The sequence below is a fragment of the Zootoca vivipara genome, chromosome 8 (assembly GCF_963506605.1).
Source record: "Zootoca vivipara chromosome 8, rZooViv1.1, whole genome shotgun sequence".
NCBI lineage: Eukaryota > Metazoa > Chordata > Lepidosauria > Squamata > Lacertidae > Zootoca > Zootoca vivipara.
The window spans coordinates 4,723,766-4,746,029 of NC_083283.1; the positions used below are offsets into that span (position 1 = coordinate 4,723,766).

At 45.0% G+C, this 22,264-nt stretch overlaps 1 protein-coding gene across 5 annotated transcripts in view; it reads left to right on the top strand.

The window, feature by feature from the left end:
• TSNARE1 (t-SNARE domain containing 1) overlaps positions 1-22,264 on the top strand; it is a 381,230-nt gene that overhangs the window by 239,927 nt on the left and 119,039 nt on the right. For all 5 annotated transcript variants that reach the window (XM_060277563.1, XM_035125893.2, XM_060277562.1 and 2 more), the window contains 2 exons: positions 16,574-16,646; positions 19,366-19,448. In XM_060277563.1, the coding sequence (XP_060133546.1) occupies positions 16,574-16,646; positions 19,366-19,448 (156 nt within the window). The remainder of the gene's footprint in view (positions 1-16,573; positions 16,647-19,365; positions 19,449-22,264) is intronic.

The window sequence follows — 22,264 nt, forward strand, 5'->3', positions numbered from 1 at the left end:
TGCAGGGTGATATTGAATTTGCTTCAGTGGACAGAAATTGGCTGTCTACCCTCACAGACTATGTGTGCTAAAGAGCCTGGAGACATGGGGGTGGAGAGAGAGAGAGAGGGAGTGAGCTTTTTTCTTTTGTTTTCTTTTTGTAAAGTCCCAAGAAATGTCCTGTTGTTCACATCACACCAGATTCACCTTGTGGGAACCTGCTGTTCCCCAGGGACCCTCAGTCCACAGAGAAAGCCTTCTCCTATTAGACTGGATTTTTTTTCTGTGCCTTCTCCATCTCTTACCTTCCAAGTTCTTTAGAGTTGATTGATCGTTGTCATTCACTTCCTTTCCCGATGTCTTCTTTCAGTGACACCCCACCCAACCAAGTTGATGCGGAACTTCAGAAAACTGAGTTTAAGGTTGCGGGGGGGGGGGTGGAGGATGAGAAATTGAGAGATGCTGAAATGGATATATGTGATCCCCATTTCTAAGCAGACTTGGGTGTTTTTAGAGACTAAAGAAAATATGTAACCGGGAAGGGCTGGCCGCAGTCATTGGTGGCAGTCTTTCATGTAGACAAAGATGAAGGTGTGGTGATGTTTCAGGAAGGAATTAAAGGGGGGAGGAAGATTGTGTTCCTGGCATTGCAAGGGCATAATGTTCCAGGCATAATCCTTCAACTGAACCATAGTTAGTTAAATGAAGCAGAGGATGCGTCAAGCAGCCTCCTTTCACGCTGCTGCTTTTCTGGTTTCAAAATCAAGCCCTGTGGCGAAGAAGCAGAACTGTATCAGTTTCTTATCTTTCTACTCAGTAACCCCCAATCTCTCTCCCTCCCCCTTCTGTAGACATTCCGCTCTGTTTGCATCCTGTATGCGGATTTACAGATGGTTTCAGGAAAACGGCGCAGGAAACTGCCTTACAACAAGTCAGTCGGGGCAGTGGTGCATTGAGACCTGCCTCCTGCAGCCCTGATGCCCTGCATATATTTTGAAGTATCTCTCTCATCAGCCATGTTGGCTGGGACGGGTCACCATCGTGGGCAGGTCCTTCAACTGCAGACAGGCTGGAGAGAGGGCCAAGCAGACTTACAAGGTTCCACAAAGTGACGACCAAAATGTTCAAGGGGCGACTCCCCTATGAAGGTTGCAGCCATTAGGGTGTGTTTTTTTGTTTGTTTGTTGTTTGTTTAAACAATAGGGAAGTGTGAGGCAACGTGATAGAAATTCTGTGCAGTGTGGATAAAGTTTCATAACACCAGAACTTGTGGACAACCAATGAGGCTGAATCGTGGAAGGTTCAGGACAGAGAAAAGAAATGACTTCTTCGTGCAATGCATATTTAAACGACGGAACTCCTTCCCACAGAAGGCAGTGATACCCACCAACCTAGATGGCTTTAAAAGAGGATTAGGCAAATTCGCAAAGGAGAAGGTTATGCAAGGCTATTAGTGGTCCTCTGTCCATGGTGCTGATCAGATATGGTCCTCTTAGCAAAGGGCCATTTCCTTAAGGCAGTTCTTATTTTTGTGGAGTCTGTTTTTCACAATGAAAAGCAGTATTTCGGGGGATATGTACTTGCTTCCTTTCTTTGCACTTTTTATTTTTTTCATTCATAGTTTTCTGCATTTTAAGTTGCTTTTATTTGTGTGTCTCCTCCTCTTTTTATGAATGTGCATGAGCTGGTGTGCACCGATGGCACATTCCTTTATGTGCAGTATTTTATTGATGCCCAGTCATCAGTTCTCTCATTCTTCAAAATTTATTTTGCAGCTGTGTATGCCCCCAAACAGGCAAGTTCACCTGAAAGTGGCTTGCCTCTTCAGCATGCAAAGTTCTCAGGACCCTGCAACTCTGCAAAACTTCACCTTCTTGTTGCTAGCACCATAGTTCATGACATACTGCAACCTCCAGCATCCTTCCACTTTATCCTAGCCACTTTTTATTTTGCTTCCTATAGCAGAATACAAGTATAGACTCACGCGCCTTCCTAAAATATATCTGACCCCCCTCCAATTCCTCCCCTGTCTAAGTACTCAGAAAATGAGTACAAAGGTTCTTGTTGCATTGCTTCGGCATCTAAAAACAGACTATTGCCCTTGATTGGCAACTCTTGAGTTGATAACGTACACATCTTGCAAATGTTATTGTTCCCGGCTAACGAGGTGATCTGGGGCTGTCTGATTAGCCTGTGATGTTAGTTAATGGCCAAAAATATCTTCATCGCTTGATGATAATGTGTGAAAGTTTTGCAGGGGTAACGGTGTTAAGTCTCTTGCAGTGAAAGGAGCAAAGAATCTCAAATCATACTCAAGGGCTTTGAATTGCAAGTGGAGACAATAGGTGTACCTTCCCCTGCTTATCTGTTTGCTTTGTAGCACGAAACACACACACACACACACACAGTGGTACCTCCGGTTGCGGACAGGATCCATTCTGGAGCTCCGGTCAGATCCTGAGGTTTCCACAACCGGAAACGTGCCGTGTGCATGTTCTGCGCATGCACACGGCATGATAGAGCGCTTCTGCGCATGCACACGGTGAGTAGGGTGCTTTTGTGCATGTGCAAGCGGTGAAACCCGGGGAAATACTTCCCGGTTTGCTACTTTTGCAACCCGAAGTTTACATTACCCAAGGGTAAGATAAGCCGAGGTGCTACTGTATATACATATGTACATATACACATATCATAGCTGCCAAGTTCTCCCTTTTTTTAAGGGAAATTCCCTTATGCTGAATAGGCTTCCTCGCGAGAAAAGGGAAAACTTGGCAGCTATGACACATATACATATGCATATACATAATCTCACTCAAATTTTGTGGAACAGTTGCAGAAAGAGACAGCTGCTTAGGACAGAGAGGAGGAGGGGGGGCACAGGAAGAGGCTGTAGGTCACACACACAAATTATCTGTTGTTGCTTTTACAGCATAGAACCATTAAATGCAATGAAACACAGCATTCACTAACAAGAAATAAAAGACAGAAAGGATACAGCAGTGCACCTTGGCCTATTTAGTATGTCAAGGCTATGCTACCTTTTGTATCACAGGCAGCGACTGGAGAATGTTCCTGGGTATCACTGAGAATTTTGGTTGTCCGCTGTAGGAAACAAGATGCTTCACTGTGTAGGCATTTTGTCTGATCCAGCAATGATCTTCTTAAATTTGCTTGGTAACAGCAATATATAAACTACTCTAAGAGCTGGTGTGGTGCAGTGACCCCAGAGCTACGACTAATCCAGCCCCCCCCCCCCGAATCTTGCCTGTGCCATGAAATCTATAGAAAGCCTTAGGGGAGCTACTCTGCCACAGTCTGCTATATGGGAGACTTAACTTACAGAGTTGTCCTAAGCACTACAGCTAGATAAAGACTGTGATAAAGCTAGATAAAGACTGTGAAACACTTGGGACACAAGGAAATGCTATGCAAATGATGTCTTCTCAGTCATATATTCTGAGAGGCAACCTTGTCCTTCCCTCCCCCTTTCAACAGTTAGGAAAATTCTGACACAATCCTGACTCAGTGCATTCCTGTGTGGATTCTGGGAGCCATTAACCTCAAATTTTGCACCGTCTCTTTAACCGGTAAAGGGTCCCCGGACGTTTGGCGGTCTATTGACCCAATACCTCCCTCGCCTATTTCTTCCCCTTGCTGCCACCAACCAGTAAATCTGTGTACTGGTACACAATGGATTTGAACCCAGTCAGATGAACAGTGAACAAAACAATTAAGTTTATTTAATGTGAAGATCTTCCAAGCATATCAATTCTTAATGGTTTCTCAAATATGTTCACTTTAAACTTAACCTTTAGTCTTAGTTCCCCCCTTGTCCTCCCTGACTGAAGTTCTCTTCTTAACTCTTATAGATTCTGCCCCACCACTCACCTCACTAGCTTCTCTAACCCTCTATTTCAAAATCCTCTCTACCTCTCTCATCAAATCCACCTCAACTCAACTCCTTTTTCTCCCCCTCCTGTCTGCCTGCTTCTCCTTATATACCCCTGCTTCTGCCTGGAGAGCTCCCATTGGCCATTTACCTCCCTGGCAACTTAACTCTTTCTAGTCCCCTAGAGGTGTAACACCACAAATGCATTGAAATTTAATTAATGTGTTCCTATGGGCAAAAAAAGAGAGGGAAATTTCAATGCATTCCTATGGGAAACCGCGATTCGCAAGACGAATCTTTCGCAAAACGAATTGGCTCGCGGAACAAATTAAATTCGTCTTGCGAATTTCTCACTGTATTTCTCAAGCTTTGAAAAGAGGATCTCATGTGGAAGTGATTTTTACAAGTACTAGGGGATGGCAGCATGCTGGCTGTTGCGATCTTACTTAAATCATTTTCAGGAATAAGAACTCAAGAGAGAGCTTTATGTGCTGGGAATCTGAGTACCAGACCTCATTGCAATCTCTTTCCATTTTTTACCATCGCGCCTGTCACTTAATGAGGAATGTGGGATCAGAATGCAGAAGTAGTGGCAAATAAGTGTGATATAGCAGTCAAAAACAAAAAAGAAACCCAAGGTTACAGCTCAGGTTGGAAGCAGCAGCACTCTAATAATAGCTCCTTGGAGTAATTCTTATCAGCAAGTGTATTTAATTTGTCCTGAATTATTTCAGACCCGACACTAATCCACGTGTTAATAATAACGACAATGGCATTCTTTATTTAAAGCGCTCTAAGATTGGGGTTCGTGTTCCTTCATTTCCATTATACGATTGATTAGCTATTCCAATAAGTGTGCCGCCAAAGTCATTTCGAAAGAGAAAGAACCGCACTAAAACAAACCCTACTTTGAAGGATGATTATTAACAATTCAAGAGTTGCATTTTTCAGTGTCGTTTTAAGGAATGTGTTTAACGGTGTCAAGCTCAAGACGCAATAAAATAAAAATAAAATTCCAATAGCAACCAAGAAAACCTATTATTCTCGCCACGTCACTGCAATCTTGTTACTATTTTGGCTGGAGGAATATTAATTATGTATTCCTCTGTTCATCAGACAATTGTGCTCTGCGTGCCTATGCAGAGGAAGCTGAGTGCTTATGCAGGAAGCTGCCTTTATACCAAGGTCCATACAGCTCAATATGTTCTACACCAGGGGTCCTCAAACTTTTTTTTAATGGGGGGGGTAGTTCACTGTCCCTCAAACACTGTTGGGGGCTGGACTATAGTTTGAATTTTTTTTTAGCAAATTCCTATGCCTGCCTTCATCCTGCCTTCCTTCGCTGCCCTCACCCACACGCCTCCTCAAGGCTCTTTTTGATCTTCCAGACATCCACATACCTGTTGACAGCACTGGGATCATCCTTCTTCTTCTTCTTCTTCTTCTTCTTCTTCTTCTTCTTCTTCTTCTTCTTCTTCTTCTTCTTCTTCTTCTTCTTCCTCCTCCTCCTCCTCCACCACTGCCCCGCCTGTGGCTGTTCAAGTCAACCGCCAAGGCCACCGTTAGATGGAGAGAGAGAGAAAAAAATAGAACGGAGCCTTGGCTGAGGTAAAAGTAAAAGCCGGCCCTCCCAGCGCAGGCTAGGCTAGGCCCACCCCATCTACCTCACCCCGGGAGTGTGGCCACTACAAGCCCAGCCAAGTGCTCCTCTGAGGCGAAAGAACAGGTGGGTAAGCACGTATGTGTTCTTACCTCAGGCCTCGCTGGTGCCTCCCTTCCCTTCCTTCTCCGAACGGCAGTGAAGGGCTCCTTGCAATGGCGCCTTTGACATCACTGACGCTCCCTCGCTCGCTCACACCCCTCCCTTCTTTTCTCTCCTCCATGGTGCATGTGTTGCAATTGCCTCACATGGGGCTCCTGACATCAGTTCCGGTCCCCAAACACAGTGGGAGAGGGGAGGAGGAGGGGGAAAGGATGGAAACGCTCGTAGACCCATTAGACAGCAGCGGATTCTGCAAATGTCAGGAGGGCCAGGTTCAGGACCCTGGCGGGCCAGATGTGGCCTGCAGTCCGTAGTTTGAGAACCCCTGGTCAACACTGGTGGTCTGCAACTCTCCGGGATTTCATATGAGGTTCTTCCCAGTGATAACTCAAGGTGCCCGTGATGGAACCTAGAACCTTCAACATTCAAAGCAGAATCACTGCGCTACAACCCTTCCCTAAATGGCAAATAGAAATGCAAGACGCTGCCATACATCGAGACAGACTATTGAGCCACCTGGCTCAGGGACAATGGCACAGTCCTTTCTTCGTATCCCTCATCACTGCAGGGATTGTGCCCCAAGGCACAAATTCCCAGGAGAACGATAAATCACACTGACACAGAATATTTGGTTTATGGGTTCAAATAGGCCACAACTTTATTGGTTACAGATGTGGAACGCTCTTCCACCGGACTGGCGGAAAGCTCTCCCACAAGAGGCCAGGGCACACGGTGCACAGGAACCAACCAAGCGGGTGGCAGGGGTCCCCGAGCAGGCGGCGGGAGTCCATGGGCCAGTTAAATGACCCGCATGGGCCGCTTGTGGCCTATGGGCCTTAGCTGGCGACGCCTGAAGAGGCATGGCTGCCCATGCGCATCACCGCCCACCGATATAGAGGTGAGCAAATTTACTGTATCATCAGCTCCCTCCCATGCCCTTAAAGTTGTGTCTCCTGCATTTTCACAGACACAGGAACAGCTGGATCCTGGCCTGTCAGTTGCATTCTGCTTTGTTTTGTCTGCTTGAAAAGAAATAAAAACCCATATCTCCTTGGACATGGTCTGTTTCAGCTGGGGCTTTGTTGTTGTTTATTTGTTTAGCTGTGTCTGACTCTTCCTGACCCCATGGACCATAGCACGCCAGGCACTCCTGTCTTCCACTGCCTCCCGCAGTTTGGCCAAACTCATGTTCGTAGCTTCGAGAACACTGTCCAACCATCTCGTCCTCTGTCGTCCCCTTCTCCTAGTGCCCTCAATCTTTCCCAACATCAGGGTCTTTTCCAGGGAGTCTTCTCTTCTCATGAGGTCGCCAAAGTATTGGAGCCTCAGCTTCACGATCTGTCCTTCCAGTGAGCACTCAGGGCTGATTTCCTTCAAAATGGATAGGTTTGATCTTTTTGCAGTCCATGGGACTCTCAAGAGTCTCCTCCAGCACCATAATTCAAAAGCATCAATTCTTTGGCGATCAGCCTTCTTTATGGTCCAGCTCTCACTTCCATACATCAGCTGGGGCAAAGACCGGTTTATCCTCCCACTCCTAAAGTTAAGTTTCAGTTGAATCAGTGAGAAGGAATAATGCAAGGACTAGGTATAATGTACAAGGAGTGATTATATAAAGGGATGCAAGTATAGCCTCGAGGACATTCCACCATTTCATCGTGGGGGGGGGGGTGAAGCGCAATATCTTAAATTGTGTGCTTCAACTTAATCGCATTCTGAGGGGGTGGAATTATTTAAGACAGCTGAAAATTGAGTACAGAGGGGCATATCAGATAGAGATTAGAGAAGTGAATATGTAAATGAAGAGGGGAGAGGTATGATAACTCTCCGAAGTTAATTATTTGGGAGATAACGGGATAATTTCCAAGGGCAGCTGTTGAGTCGCTGGCGTCAGGAAGTGTTCCTCATACATAGACTGTGTATTACAGAAAATCAAAAGGGTAGTCAAACGGAATCTGAATGGGTCAGAATCAGCTAGGGCTTGATCCAAGAATCTTCTGCTGTACGTTTTTATGACCCCTCTGATGAGCTGCTGGAGAAGAAAGGAAAGATGAGATCTGGCATCATCACCATGCACTGTCTGTTCTTGAACTGGTCTGGCTCACTGGGGAACAATTTTTTTGTTGCATTGACACCTGCATTTGTTCTAACCTAATTTTAATGTGGTGATTTCATATCTGAAGTCGGTTTTGTTCTGTAAGCTCTAGTTTTTTTTTAGTTTTTTTTTTTTGCAATTCATGTTTTTCACTTTTCACCATAATCTTCGTTTTTCACAATGCAAGAATTCAATATTTTATTAAACACATAGCCAAAGCAGTACAATATGATTACAGTGGTACCTCGACTTATTAACGACTCGACAATCAAATTTTTCGACTTACGAGTGGGGGTAATGGCCGCGCGCTTACGAATGTCTTGACATCTGAAAGAAAACCGTGGCGGTTTTAGATAGGGATTTTTCGACTTGCATTTTTTTTTCAATTTCTAATGCATTCCTATGGGAAATCGTGTTCCTAATGGTGTTTTTCGACATACAAATTATTCGACCTACGAAGGTGCCTTTGGAATGGATTGAATTCGTAAGTCGAGGCACCACTGTATAAATGTAAGTGACTTGTATAGCATTGAAAATGACATGTATATCTATGTACAGTTGGAGGTATGCAAAAAAATGTATTCCCTTGGGATACAGTATATACAAGCTGCTGTTTCCGCAACCGGAGGGACCACTTCTGCGCATGCACGCAGCGGTAGACCGCTTTTGCGCATGTGCACACAGCAAAACACTACTGGGTTTGCCGCTTTTGCAACCCAAACTTTGCATAAACATAAGCCGAGGTGCTACTGTATATTGTTTTGAGAAACCTGAATTGCATAGGTTCACATTGAGATCCTAACCAACAGACAGCAGACAGTTATGATGAAAATCTGAATTATGATGAAAATCTGAATTGTGTAGGTTCACATTGAGATCCTTACCAACAGACAGCAGACAGTTATGATGAAGACAGATTCCCCAACCCCAAACCTAAAGGCTAATTTTGCAACATTTCTACTTCCAGCAATAAGTATTGTGGGTCGATAGCCCTGTAAATAAAGCCTGTGTCCTATTTCTGGTTTTGATTCCCTTTGATTCACAGCCTAGCAGACTTATTCTCCACCCCATATCTCTCCCATTAAATATATTAAATCTTCTGGGTGACTCAAGTGCTCGCTAACTGCAAATCAAACTTTTTTCTCGTGAAGCTGATACCACATTTTAAGTGAAATAATAATTGAACAGCAATTGATAATTCATGGCAGTTTAGGACAGCAATAATTACTTTCGTTTCCCAGAACTCTCCTAAAATGAAAATGAATTTCTCTGTGCTATTTCTTCAGTTTTAAATGACCCTGGTGGGAAAAGGGTAGGCGTGTGAGAAGACCCTCTTCAGAGCAAAATTACTTCTAACCATTCCCATTTCACTTTTGAATTGTGCCTGGTTCCTTTTTCTTCTGCTCCATAGACCTCTGGCCTTCCAGCTGCCATGGGACTCTCAGCCTTTAAAATCTGAGGATTCTTGCAGAGCAGGTGAGGTCCCCATGGACTGGAGGTGAGAAGAAGGAGCAAGCTTGCTTTCTGCTGCTCCAGAGGGTAGGACCCAAACCAATGGATTCAAGTGAAAGAAGGGAGATTCCAACTAAACATCAGGGAGAACCTTTCTGATAGTAAGAAAGTACTGTGTCCAGTTCTGGGCACCACAGTTCAAGAAGGATACTGACAAGCTGGAACGTGTCCAGAGGAGGGCAACCAAAATGGTCAAAGGCCTGGAAACGATACCTTATGAGGAACGGCTTAGGGAGCTGGGTATGTTTAGCCTGGAGAAGAGAAGGTTAAGGGGTGATATGACAGCCATGTTCAAATATATAAAAGGATGTCATTTAGAGGAGGGAGAAAAGTTGTTTTCTGCTGCTCCAGAGAAGCGGACACGGAGCAACGGATTCAAACTTCAAGAAAGAAGATTCCACCTCAACATTAGGAAGAACTTCCTGACAGTAAGAGCTGTTCGGCAGTGGAATTTGCCGCCAGGGAGTGTGGTGGAGTCTCCTTCTTTGGAGGTCTTTAAGCAGAGGCTTGACAGGCATTTGTCAAGAATGCTTTGATGGTGTTTCCTGCTTGGCAGGGGGTTGGACTGGATGGCCCTTGTGGTCTCTTCCAACTCTACGATTCTATGATTCTATAAGAGTTGTTCATCAGTAGAGTGGACTCGCTCCCAGGGTGGTGGACTCTCCCTCGTTTGAGATATTAAAACAGAGATTGGAGGGTCATCTGTCAAGGGTTCTTCAACTGTGGTGCCTGCATTGTAGGGGTTTGACCATTGGAGATACCTTCCAATCATTCACTTATATGATTCTCAGATTTCAACTCTCAGTAGCCTCATCTAGCATGGGATTCTGCATCCCACCACCATCCAGAGGGCCTCAGGTTCTCACACGACCTCTAGAGGGAATTGTATGTTTGGGCATTTGCATGGCTATTGTATGCAAGAGAGAAGCAGGCAGGAATGTTGTTCTGCATGCTAAAAGCGACAGAGCAAACCGAGTGAGGACCAGGAGGTGCAGAATTCTTCGGGCATACAAAACCCCAAGTAACGTCAGTGCAAAATGTTGGATACCATTCAAGGAGTTGCTACATCTCCAGGCTGCAGTGATACCCCCTCTTGACCTCTTGCATCATCTTCTTAGCTTGCATCGGACAACAGACCTAGCATGGTGCCTCTTCCAGTATTCAGTGCAAGTGATATCCAATGACTGGCTTATTTTCCCCCTCCTTCTTTATTTTTATTTTTCTCAAATTGATATTTATTAATTTTGTAGAACTGAGAAAATACGTAAAAACACAAAACACAATATCACAAAAAATACAAAAACATAAAACACAACAAATACAAAAATACAAAATATCAAAAAACAAACAAAAGAAAAACAAAAAAACTCATATTTATCCTTCAATCGGTCTTAACATTTTTTACTTCCTCGTATCCCTCCTCACTGCGTTTCATTGTATCTCATCCTTAGTAATTTCTATATCATAATTCCAATCATCTTATTCTAACTCTGCATTCATTGCATTTCATGATTAAAACCCTAAATTCCAAAATACTATAATATCTTAACATACCCTCCTCTACAACCTCTATGTACTTCCAAACCTATATCAGACATCTCCAATATTGCAATTATTCCTTATATACACTTTAAATTTCTTCCAGTCTTCTCCCCCTCCTTCTTTAAAGCAAGATTGTACAAGCCCACAATAAGCAGCCCTCTCCAACAGCCGCCGTCAATCAATGCGAGAGATGATCGCAGTGGCTTCTCCAGCTTCTCCAGTATTAGTTTGCACTATATTTAGCCTCCGGCATGAATTAGGTGATTCTCAAGTTCAAAGGAAGCTCCCGTGATGTTCGGGAAATAGTTGCCTTATTGTTGCTTTCCCCCCATGTCCTTCATCCATTTGGTTGCGGGACTCTTTGTTCTCAGAAGCCGTTCAAGAGGGAAGGAAGTTTTTGCTTTGCAAGATAAATGCTGAAGCCAATTTAATTCATTTGGAGAGTGGCTTTGCATGTGTAATTTGGGCTGAGTGCCAGTGCTGGCAAAGAAAAAAAAGTGACTGAAAGACAGGGCTTGTTACTCTCCCTGTCCTGTAATGTATATCATTCTAACACAACCATTGTCCCACCCATTTTGCCTCTTACCCATCACGGTCATGCAGTCTCGGGAAGAATGTGCCACTCAGACTGAGAAAGGCCCCTCAAACATGTGATAAATGTACTTTGCCCCATGGGGAATTTTTAAAGAACCCCTTAGTAGAGAGGGTGAGCTAGGCATGGTTTTCCTATTAGTAAATTCCATTTAGTTAGACTAAATGTGGAGGATCAGGAGGGGTAATAGCTGTGATGGCTATGTTCTACCTCCGCAGACAGAGGCAGTAAAGTTTCTGAATTCCAGTTGCTGGAAACCACAAGAGGGGAGCTGTTGTGCCTGGGTCTTGCTTCCAGGATTCACACAATTACCTGAGTTTCCACTGCAATATTAGGATGCTGGTCTAGATGGGCCATTGATCTGATCCAGCAGGCTGTTTCTTTGTTGTTGTTCTTCTTTGTCTTCAGACCAATCCTGTTTCTCACCCATATGAAGGGTTACTGTTGGTGTTCTACTCATACTGAAAGCGCACAGTCCTCGTGAAAACCCATGGGGCTGAATCCCAGGAGCTCGAGCACGGCTCAAGACAAGACATTTACAAGACAGGCAATTCACTCCCGCAATTCTTTTCCATGAGAGATTGTCAAGCTTGACCAGGAGGAATAAATCAGTGAGCAGCAGAATAGCTACAAGCCTTCCTGGCTCTGTTCCATCTGCGGCTTTTGGTCCTGAGCTTGACACACAGGACTACAATAAGTGATGGTGGTTAAGTGTTGTTTCACAACGTGGCCTCGCCTCTATTAGGGAGCGCTGGAGTATGTTGCCAAATTATTTCACATTGGCTTCGGAACAGCTCCGCTGAGCCGCAGACTCCTTATAAAGGCTAGCAAGCGATGAGACGGAAGATGCTTTGAACAAAGAGAGAATGCATCTGGTGACACAGCTGTATATCTTGATTTCTTACAAGTGTCAAGCCAAGGAGCAGGTCTGATGGTCACCCCCACGGGCCACTCTGGAAATAAAAACAGCACTCAGAAAGACTTGACAAATGCTCTTATAAGGCCCACAAGACTCTTGGCTGATTCTAGTGCAATGCACCCTGTCGAATCTTGAAATTTACCATTTAGGACTGCATTGATAAAATATGTCAGGGATGAGGAACACACACCTGGTGGCCCTCCAGGTCTTTATATGGCCCTCAAAACTTTCCGCAGACCAAAACTCACCATTCCTGCTTGATACCCTCCTTGAGAGCTTATTGCTGGCTGGGATGTAGCCTTACACTCTAATAATGCCTCTTCCTAAAAGGAGGATAGAGAGGGGTGTGGGGATGTTTATGGAAACCAACCACTTGTACACATAGTTAAAATTTACATTCATTAATCTGCCAACTTTTTCCTCCAGACCCAAACACCGGTGGGGTGTGGGCCTTAGAAGGAAGTGTAGAAGGGAATGCAGCCCGCAAGCTGAAATATTAATCCCTCGTGTAAATATTCTGTTCCTTGCTTGCTGTTGCCCAAAAAACGTTTCTCCAGTAGCATACCGCCATGCAACACTTTTGTCCCTGCTTTGAGCGTACACAAAGGGCAGCCTAAATTGATGGATTCGTCCATCACTAGTTATAACAGGCACCACCTCTGAGCAATTAGCACCTGCCTGCTGAATCTCAAGACTTGAGCCTCAGGTGATGCGGCGACGCTAGTACTGTGGCATAAAGAGATGCCTAAACTGGAAGAATGTCAAACCTGCCATTTGGACACCCCCTGTGAAATTTATGTGCGCTAAAAGCACAAGAAAGGACTGAAACTCAAGGGTGTTCTCTTTTTGTAGCAATGCACGCTGCTCTGACATTTCTGACCCCTGCTTTATAATCCACATTTCCATCATTGGTGTTTCAATTTCTATTTCGGAGGGGGGTAAAGGTGCTATATTTAGCTGTACCCATAACCTGCTGCATTTGCCTTTGCAGCTGCTGTTTGTCCAACCTGTGCAATTTGAACCGGCCTGCCCTGTTTCAGCGGCCTGATGAGATTTTAATCTTTGTGATCTTCAGAGCTCAATGTGTCCTGTTCACCCTCGTGACTCCGATAGTGGAACCAGAGGACGGCATTATATTTGTGTGCAATTAGTTTACCTAGGGAGGCAGGTACAAGGCAGTCATCTGTAGAAGGCTCTGTCTATTGTGAGAAACAGCGTACTGTTTTTTTTTTTGTTTCCTGCTTTCAAATATGAATTATAAAGTCCCAGAGGCTTCTGCCATCTGGACTAATGAAGTGGGAAGCCTCCCGTGCTCAGCAAAAGGAAAGTGGGAAAGTGGTTTTGAGAGCCAAGCCGACGTTTCTGTCTGCTCTCGGGAGAAACACCTTCCTCTGCTGTTTGCTTTATGCGCAGATCATTTCCCACTTCTAGAGTTTATTAGTCATTCTGTTGGCGTCTTCTCCTTCCTTAAATATGCCTGTTTGTGTTAGGTGTGGGTCTGCCTGCTTTGTGTGTGTGCATGTGTGCTGGAGAGGAAGATGGTGTGTGTTTATGTATTTTTTGAAGACTATGTGTCACCATCAAATGCAGCCTTCAACCCACAGCTCCACGCACCCGTGGGAAAATGATTCAGGCTCTTGGTATCGTGTGGTGGGGAAATTAGGGCTGCACCGCTTCTGGACTGCACCGCATGAGACACAAGATGGTTGTGTGAGCTCATACTTCTCCATCCTCTCAGAATGTAGCCAATCATCAAGTCAGATCACTATTCGACCTACCTCAATATTCTCTAAACTGACTGGCAACAGCCAGTGTGGGCATTCCCAGTCCTACATCGATATTCCAGGGATTAGGACCTTTGCAAACCTTTGTTAACAAGACAGAAGTACTGTTTCGGGGGGGGGGACAGGATCCCCTCGTCCATGGAGGCACAGGTCAAGTCTGTGTCCAGGGTGGCTGTCTACCAGCTCAATCTGGTATGCCGACTGAAACCCTACTCCCTGTCTGCTCCCTGTCTTGCCAGAGTGGTACATGATCTGGTTATCTCCCGCTTGAACTACTGCAATGTGTTCTACGTGGGGCTACCTTGGAAGGCGATCCGGAAACTACAACTAATCCATAATGCAGCTGCCAGACTGGTGACTGGGAGCGGCTGCTAGGACCATATAACACCGGTGCTAAAAGACCTACACTGGCTCCTAGTACATTTCCGAGCAGAATTCAAAGTGTTGGTGCTGACTTTTAAAGCCCTAAATAGGAGGTTTTGTTCATTTAATGGAGGAGCAGGACACAGGTAGGTAGGGATTATTAAAAAAACACAACCATCCATTTCTGGGGATGTAGTGCTCCTTTGTTGATTATGTGGCAGGGGCAGCCCTCTTAAGGTGAAACAGAAATGTGCTGTTCTGCTTCTGCTTATTATTATTATTATTATTATTATTATTATTATTATTATTACACACACACCCAATCTGGTTGGGTTTCCCCAGCCACTCTGGGCGGCTCTCAATAGAATATTAAAAACCTGATAAAACATCAAACATTAAAAACTTCCCTAAACAGGGCTACTTTCTGATGTCTTCTAAAAGCAAGATACTTGTTTATTTCCTTAACATCTGATGGGAGGGTGCTACTACCGAAAAGGCCCTCTGTCTGGTTCCCTGTAACCTCACTTCTCGCAGGGAGGGAACCGCCAGAAGGCCCTCGGAGCTGGACCTCAGTGTCTGGGCTGAACGATGGGGGTGGAGACGATCCTTCAGGTATACTGGGTCAAGGCCGTTTAGGGCTTTAAATGTCAGCACCAACACTTTGAACTGTGCTCGGAAACATACTGGGAGCCAAGGATGTCCCTGCCTTCAAAGTTTTGCTTCCTGGAGTCACACAGCTGGGACAGCTTCCAGTGAAATCTCTTCAGATCTCTCCAGAAGCCACTGTCAAGCAGAGGTGGGGCACCTACTGTAGCCAAATAGCCAAATATTATGGCCAAGTAGCTGTTGACATCAAGTTCTCTCCGAAAGGGGTTTCATATTGCATGAAGGGAGATTCCAGCTCAACCTTGGGAAAAACTTTCATGAAGTAAAAGCTGCTTGGTAGTGGAACGGACTCCCTTCATTGGAGGTTTTTCAACAGAGGTTGGATGGCCCTCTGCTATGGATGCTATGGTTGAGATGACTGCACTGTAGGGGGGTTGGACTACATGATCCTTGGGGGTCCTTCCAACCCTTCACTTCTTTGTTTCTGTGATTCTAAGCAAACCTCGAAGACCTCAGGCATGTGGCCATCAGAGGATAGCCCTTGGATTGGAAAAAGAAAGAAAGAACTGCTGCTCAGGCCCTGATTTAAAAGTTACCCCCACCTTCCTCCCCCAGGATTCTGCAGACCCTTTTGCAACTATGAATATTAGCATAAATAATTAAAGGTATATTGTGTTTAATGACAAAGAGAACGGATAATATTTGCGAGACATTATCCCTAGCCTTTGTTCCATTCCCCCCCCCCTTCTGCTTCTCTTTTTCTTCTTTTTTGTTCCTTGGATTTGTTCAGTGGCTCAATCGTGTGTGTGTGTGTGTGTGTGTGTGTGTGTGTGTGTGTGTGTGTGTGTGCCCCTTCAGTAATTCACAATGACTCTTTCCGGCTTTATTACAAATTAATGAGATTCTTACTGCATTACATAATTAAGTACTGTGGTATTCACAGTCACATAATGAACTCTCTCCCCCAAAAGAGCATAGATCCACTTGGCACCTCTGATGAATTCATCACGGGAGACAGCTTAGCGTTCCAAGCGGCGGGGCTGTGATTACTCAGACGCCACAGGTTCTAATCCCAGAAGGAGCAAACTTGCAAATGAGCTGGGCACCGTGGAATTGAATATTCAAGGGAGCTGTTCTTGAGGGAGCATTGGATATCTGAGCTGGGAAGAGAGCACATCTGGGGATGTGTGTGTCTGCGAAGCCAGTTCATCAGGGACCAGGGTGGTCTAGTGAATCCCACTTAAAGCCATGACCTGAAGATGGCTTGGACGTCACTTTGAGTGCATGCAAAGTGAGATGTGGCCTTCCAAATTCTCATGTAAGAACATAGGAACATGTCCCGCTCACGAGTCCTCCAGAGCCTAGAGCACGCTGCTTCTTGCTCTGGTGGAACAACTCTTGGATATTGAAATGAAAATGGTTTTTGAGAAGACCAGAACAAATAATAATCTCATGTATTGTTGCTTGGAGCTTGTAGGCCTTATGCACGATCAGTTTGCAGAAAATACTGATGTTCTTTATTCTTTTCAGAGTGATATGTTGGATGTAAACCAGATCATCAAGGACCTGGCCTCTATGGTATATGAGCAGGGTGACACAATAGGTAGGTATCATTATAGCATAATGTTGTTGGTTGGTTAGTTGCTTGCTTGTTTCGTGAGCTCCTTAAATCCAAGGTACCCCATAGTAAGAACAGAAGAAGACTCTGGCTGCTGGATCAAACCAAAGGCCCATCTAGCACATCATCGGGTTTCCTACTGTGGCCAACTAGATGACTCTGGGGAGTCCAAAAATGGGTCATGAGCACACAAACAGGTCATGTTCCCCAGCAACTGGCATTCAGAAAAGCATTGCCTCTGATACAGGCAATTATGTGCAGTCATCACAGCAAGAAGCCAATGGTAGGCCTGTCCTTCAAGAATTTGTTTAATCCCCTCCAATAATAATAATTATAATAATAATTTATTATTTGTACCCAACCCATCTGGCTGAGTCTCCCTAGCCACTCTGGGTGGCTCCCAACCAAGTTTTTAAACAATACAGCATTGAATATTAAAAACTTCCCTAAATGGGGCTGCCTTCAGATGTCTCTTAAAAATAGGATAGCTGCTTATTTCCTTGACATCTGCTGGGAGGGTGTTCCACAGGGCGGGTGCCACTACCGAGAAGGCCCTCTGCCTGGTTCCCTGTAACCTCACTTCTCGCAGGGAGGGAACCACTAGAAGGCCCTCGGAGCTGGACCTCAGTGTCCGGGCTGAACAATGGGGATGGAAATGCTTCTTCGGGTATTCAGGACCGAGGCTGTTTAGCTGTCTTAAGGTTCATGCAGGCTCCCTTTTGTAACGTGTTTCTAGGCTTTGTGTCTAAATTATTCTTTTCCCCAGGAAAGCCCAACATTTTACTGCTGAATCAAAGCAAATGTTGATTCTAGGAGAATTATATGAACCTTGAAACCTCAATGAGCTGAAGGAGGAACTTCCTTCCTTAGCTCTGTGTAAAGATGTGCAGAGGGAGTTTCATAATGTAGGGGCTACACGGAGAATGCACTTTCCCAGTGTGCCACCACCTGAACTATTGAGGGTGGCAGGACTGCCAAGAGGGCACCCTCTGCCAATATTGACACCATCCATCACATAGACTCACAGAATTATAGAGTTGGTAGGGACTCTGAGGATCATCTAGTCCAACCCCCTGCAATGCAGGAATATGCAGGTGCCCCTTATGGGGATTGAACCTGCAACCTTGGTGTTATCAGCACTCTCACCAACTGAGCTATCCTGTCATGGTGCACTGTTTTCTTTCTGCTGCAGCTTGTCTTCTGCCAACAACCACATTATTTGTCCTGCTGTCCACTGTGGCAGAATTAAGTAACTTATGCAATTTACGTAATTAATGCTGTACATCACCCTAGGATAATTATATTATTCATTACACAATGCAAACAGGAACCGGGGGGGGGCGTAATTGGTGGATTGAAAGCAACAGCAAATACCAATTGTGCTTCCTGGAATGATTTCTGCAAGTGGACCCTGTCAATTTCCTCCTCCGTTTCTGCTTTTGTCAGAATTCCCTGACAATCCTAGACGTTTGCTGCCATTCCGCGGCAAAGCATCACATTCTTTAGTTCCCCTACAGTTCAGCCCTCAATCACGCTTCCTGCATAATGTGAGCTGTTGAAAGTGTCAAAATTGGTTGCTTGGCATCTGTCTGTCTCTGGAGACCATGAAGGAGCGTGCTTTGGGGAGTGGAGAGGGGGCGCGGGGGGGGGGGAATCCAAAGCTGGGAACAACATCCAGGAACAGAAATCCCGCAAGCTTCTTTTCCTGTATGTATACTGTCCGTGTGGCAGACCCATTGGGAGACCTGTAGCCCTCGCCCGCCATCCTTGCTCAGAGCTGATGGCTGCCCTCCTTGATGGACGCGGCGAGAGATCAAGGAGACATCAACAACCCGTGTTGCTGTCGTCTTGCTGGGCAGTCCTTTTTTGCACAGAATTAAGCTTCTCGGGTTTTTCCCGGGCTCCGGGAGACATATCAGATGTGAAAGCCTCAAGCTACATGACAGCGTGCATCACTTACTTCCCGTGACCCTTGTCACGGTGTCCCTTACGGCGAGATATATTTTCTGAGGAGTTTCCCATGCAGCGAAAGGGGTCCCAGTCCTGACTTGCGGACGGCGGTGGTGTCGCCATTGGGAAAGAGCCAAGCAAAACAGAACGGCTTCTGTCTGATCATGTAGCATCCCAAATTATCCCTCCCACCCTCATGGGCCACTGCTGTGGCTGTTTCTGAGCTGCTGTGGGCTCTGGTCTTCTGCAGAGGAGAGGTGAATGGGCCCAATCTGATGGTTATTTTAGTGCCAACAGAGGATTTTGTTTTTTTGTTTGTAAAGAAAGCCCCTAGGTGAGAGATGGAGGTGTTGCTTTGAGTGAGAGGCTGTCTTCCCATCCAGGTTTGATTTGTAATTAACTCCCCGGGCCCAAAAATTTGTGGCAGCTTTAAGAGTCATTTCCCTCCTGATTGATGGGTACATAATATGCTGCTCGTGACACTATCCTGCAATTTTTAAATCTGTGTGTTTATTCTTTATTTATTTTGCAGAGGGGGGATTTTAAAGCAGAATTTCTGTTTTCCTGTAATTCTACTCTCTCTCTCTCTCTCTCTTAAAAAAATTGTTGTCATTTGCATTCGTAATTGCTTGTTGGTCCTATATTTTGTAAACCACTTTGAGTGTGACTTGGGTTATGTATAAATTAAATTAAATTTCAGGATTTGCTCGCTACTCCATACCATGTAATTATTTTCTATTATCTTAATTTACAGATAGCATTGAAGCCAACATCGAGACTGCCTCCTCGAATGTACAATCTGCCAATGAGCAGTTGGCCAAGGCCAGCCAACACCAAGTAAGTTTTTTTGTGTATGTGTGTTTTAAGGAAGAGAAAAATATCCTGATTAGATCTGTGCTATTTAAAATGATTTGGGCAAATTGAACCTGGCTCTGTACCAGTAACTCTCTTACCGTGTTTGGAAGTGACTTGGAGAGTGTTCCTAAAATGAGAGCTTAACCTCTCTCTCTTTTTTTCTCCCAATATTTAAATGATTATTATTATTTTCCTCTGCTGGCAGCTTGCATTAAAGACATCATTTTGAGACCTGCATATTGAGCAGACTTTTCCCAACAGAAAACGAAGCAATTAGCAACTGTTGTTCTTTGAAAAATGGTGTTAAAATGAATCCTTTACGCCTGTTTTGTTCTCCCTTCTTGGAGCATCCTAACTAGACAGTTGATTGAAAAGATTATGTCGCCAGCAGATGTGGTCCCTTCGGGAAATGGGATTAAGCCACAGTCTTTTAAAGCTTCTCCCAAAGGTCCATTTGCACTGTGGCAAGAATGAATTGTTGTTGTTGTTGTTGTTGTTGAGTCATGTCCAACTCTTCGTGACCCCATGGACCAGAGCACACCAGGCCCTCCTGTCTTCCACTGCCTCCCGCAGTTTGGTCAAACTCATGTTCGTAGCTTCGAGAACACTGTCCAACCATCTCATCCTCTGCCGTCCCCTTCTCCTTGTGCCCTCCATCTTTCCCAACATCAGGGTCTTTTCCAAGGATTCTTCTCTTCTCATGAGGTGGCCAAAGTATTGGAGCCTCAGCTTCAGGATCTCTCCTTCCAGTGAGCACTCAGGGCTGATTTCCTTCAGAATGGATAGGTTTGACCTTCTTGCAGTCCATGGGACTCTCAAGAGTCTCCTCCAGCACCATAATTCAAAAGCATCAATTATTCGGCTATCAGCCTTCTTTATGGTCCATATCTCACTTCCATACATCATAGGCACATGCAAACTGCTAGACTTGTTTGAAAATAGGCAGAGTTGTTGATGGACTCTGGAAAAGTGTGTGTGGATACACCCGTACTACGAAACAGGGCCTAGAACATGTGAGATATCCCAGGTTTCACCTGAGACTGGCAGGTGATATGTTCGACTTGGCCATGGGGTCCTCATGACCATCTTGTTACTCTGTTGTGGTGAAAATGCTCACTATCTGCGCAATCTCATTACCTGAGCAAAGGTTTGGGCTGCTCCTTGATAAGCAGCTTTTATTTACTGGCAGCACAAGAAAACAAGGAGCCAAGGGCAAAGCAGAAGAGACCTGATGTCTCTTTCTGTTGCCGGAAACCCATCAGAAGCAGGTGGACTCCTGAAATATCTAGCATGCAGCTCCTTTGACTGCCACGGACTGTGTTGAGGTCCATAGAGGAGAGTTTCCAAGCTGCTTTCATATCTGGGACTCTATGGCTAGACACCAGGGCTCCATTAACAGGTGGCTGAACTTGAGGTCTTGCCAAGGGCTGCCTGTGACTAAGCAATAGGTAGCAAATTGGCCATCCTTCTCAGCAGATGTCTGAATTCTATACAAGAGATTTGACTGGCTAATTAAGGGATTCCAGACCCACTAAAGATGGCCTACTCTAGGCACAAATGGAGCCATTGCTGTGCACCACACACTCCTCAAAATACAAAGGTCTTTGTGTTTCCACTGCACCGTAAGAGCAAATGCATGTTAGAAAGCATCTTTATATCTGAGCACCTTTCAGTCCTCTGTGTGTTGAGACCTGTGAGTATTGTGCTCCCTGGGCTGATTCCTGCGCATGTTTCCACCCCATGGATGCTTACCGTAGAGATGCAAGACTTCTTCTTCTGACTAACTGGATACCTCACACTTGCCGCCTCTCCTCATCTTCATGTGTCTCAGCTGTGCCTGTTGCTTCCTCTCAGGGTTTAGCCAGCTCCCTTGCAGGAAATTTAATCACAAAAGGACACACACACACAGATGTCCCAAGGAAAACAGAGGAAGGAAATGCTCCTAGATGCCACAGACATGCTAGAAGTTCTTCACTAGTCTCAGACTCCCATCTAAAATATTGCAAGGATCATTTTGTTGTGCAAGGATTGCAACGAATCAGTTTTTGCTGACATATTTGGGTTTTATATGTAGTATAAGCACATTTTATAAAATTATCGTATTTTTCCATGTATAAGACGAATTGGGCAGGCGATTGGGGACAGTGGAATGGAGGTGTTTGTGATGCGTGCGAGTGGGAGCTTAGGTCTGGTGGGTGAGAAATTTTCAGCAACCCCCCCCCCCAAAAAAGCTCAACAAATCTGGACATCAACCAAATTTTCTTAATTTGGAGTCCCCCAAAATAGGGGGCGTCTTATACATGGGGGCATGTTATACACGGAAAAATACAGTGCCTTATTCTGTTTTATGCAAACGGCTTAGGGATTTTGCAGGTTAAACAGTATATAAATATTATTGAGGATTGTTATGGTCACAGAATCATAGAATTTTGGAAGGTACCCAAGGGTCATCTAGTCCAACCCCCTGCCATGCAGCAATCTCAGCGCAAGCATCCGTGGCAGATGGCCATCTAAACTCTGCTTTAAAACCTCCAAGGAAGGGCAGTCCGCCGCCTCTCGTAGGAGTCTGTTCCACTGCCAAAATGACGATGATCGTTGTTTTTGAACATTTCCAAGTGCTAGAAAATACCAGGCATGATTTGGAGCACCACAGATCTAGAAGGCTGGGCAACGAGGGACAGCCCTAATTATGGAAGAAGTGGAAATTCTAATTCACATTAACAAACTACAAGCCACTTCGGGCTTCCCTTCTGTTGTTAACAACGAGATAGGCAAACCGCAACATTGTTTGTGCGATT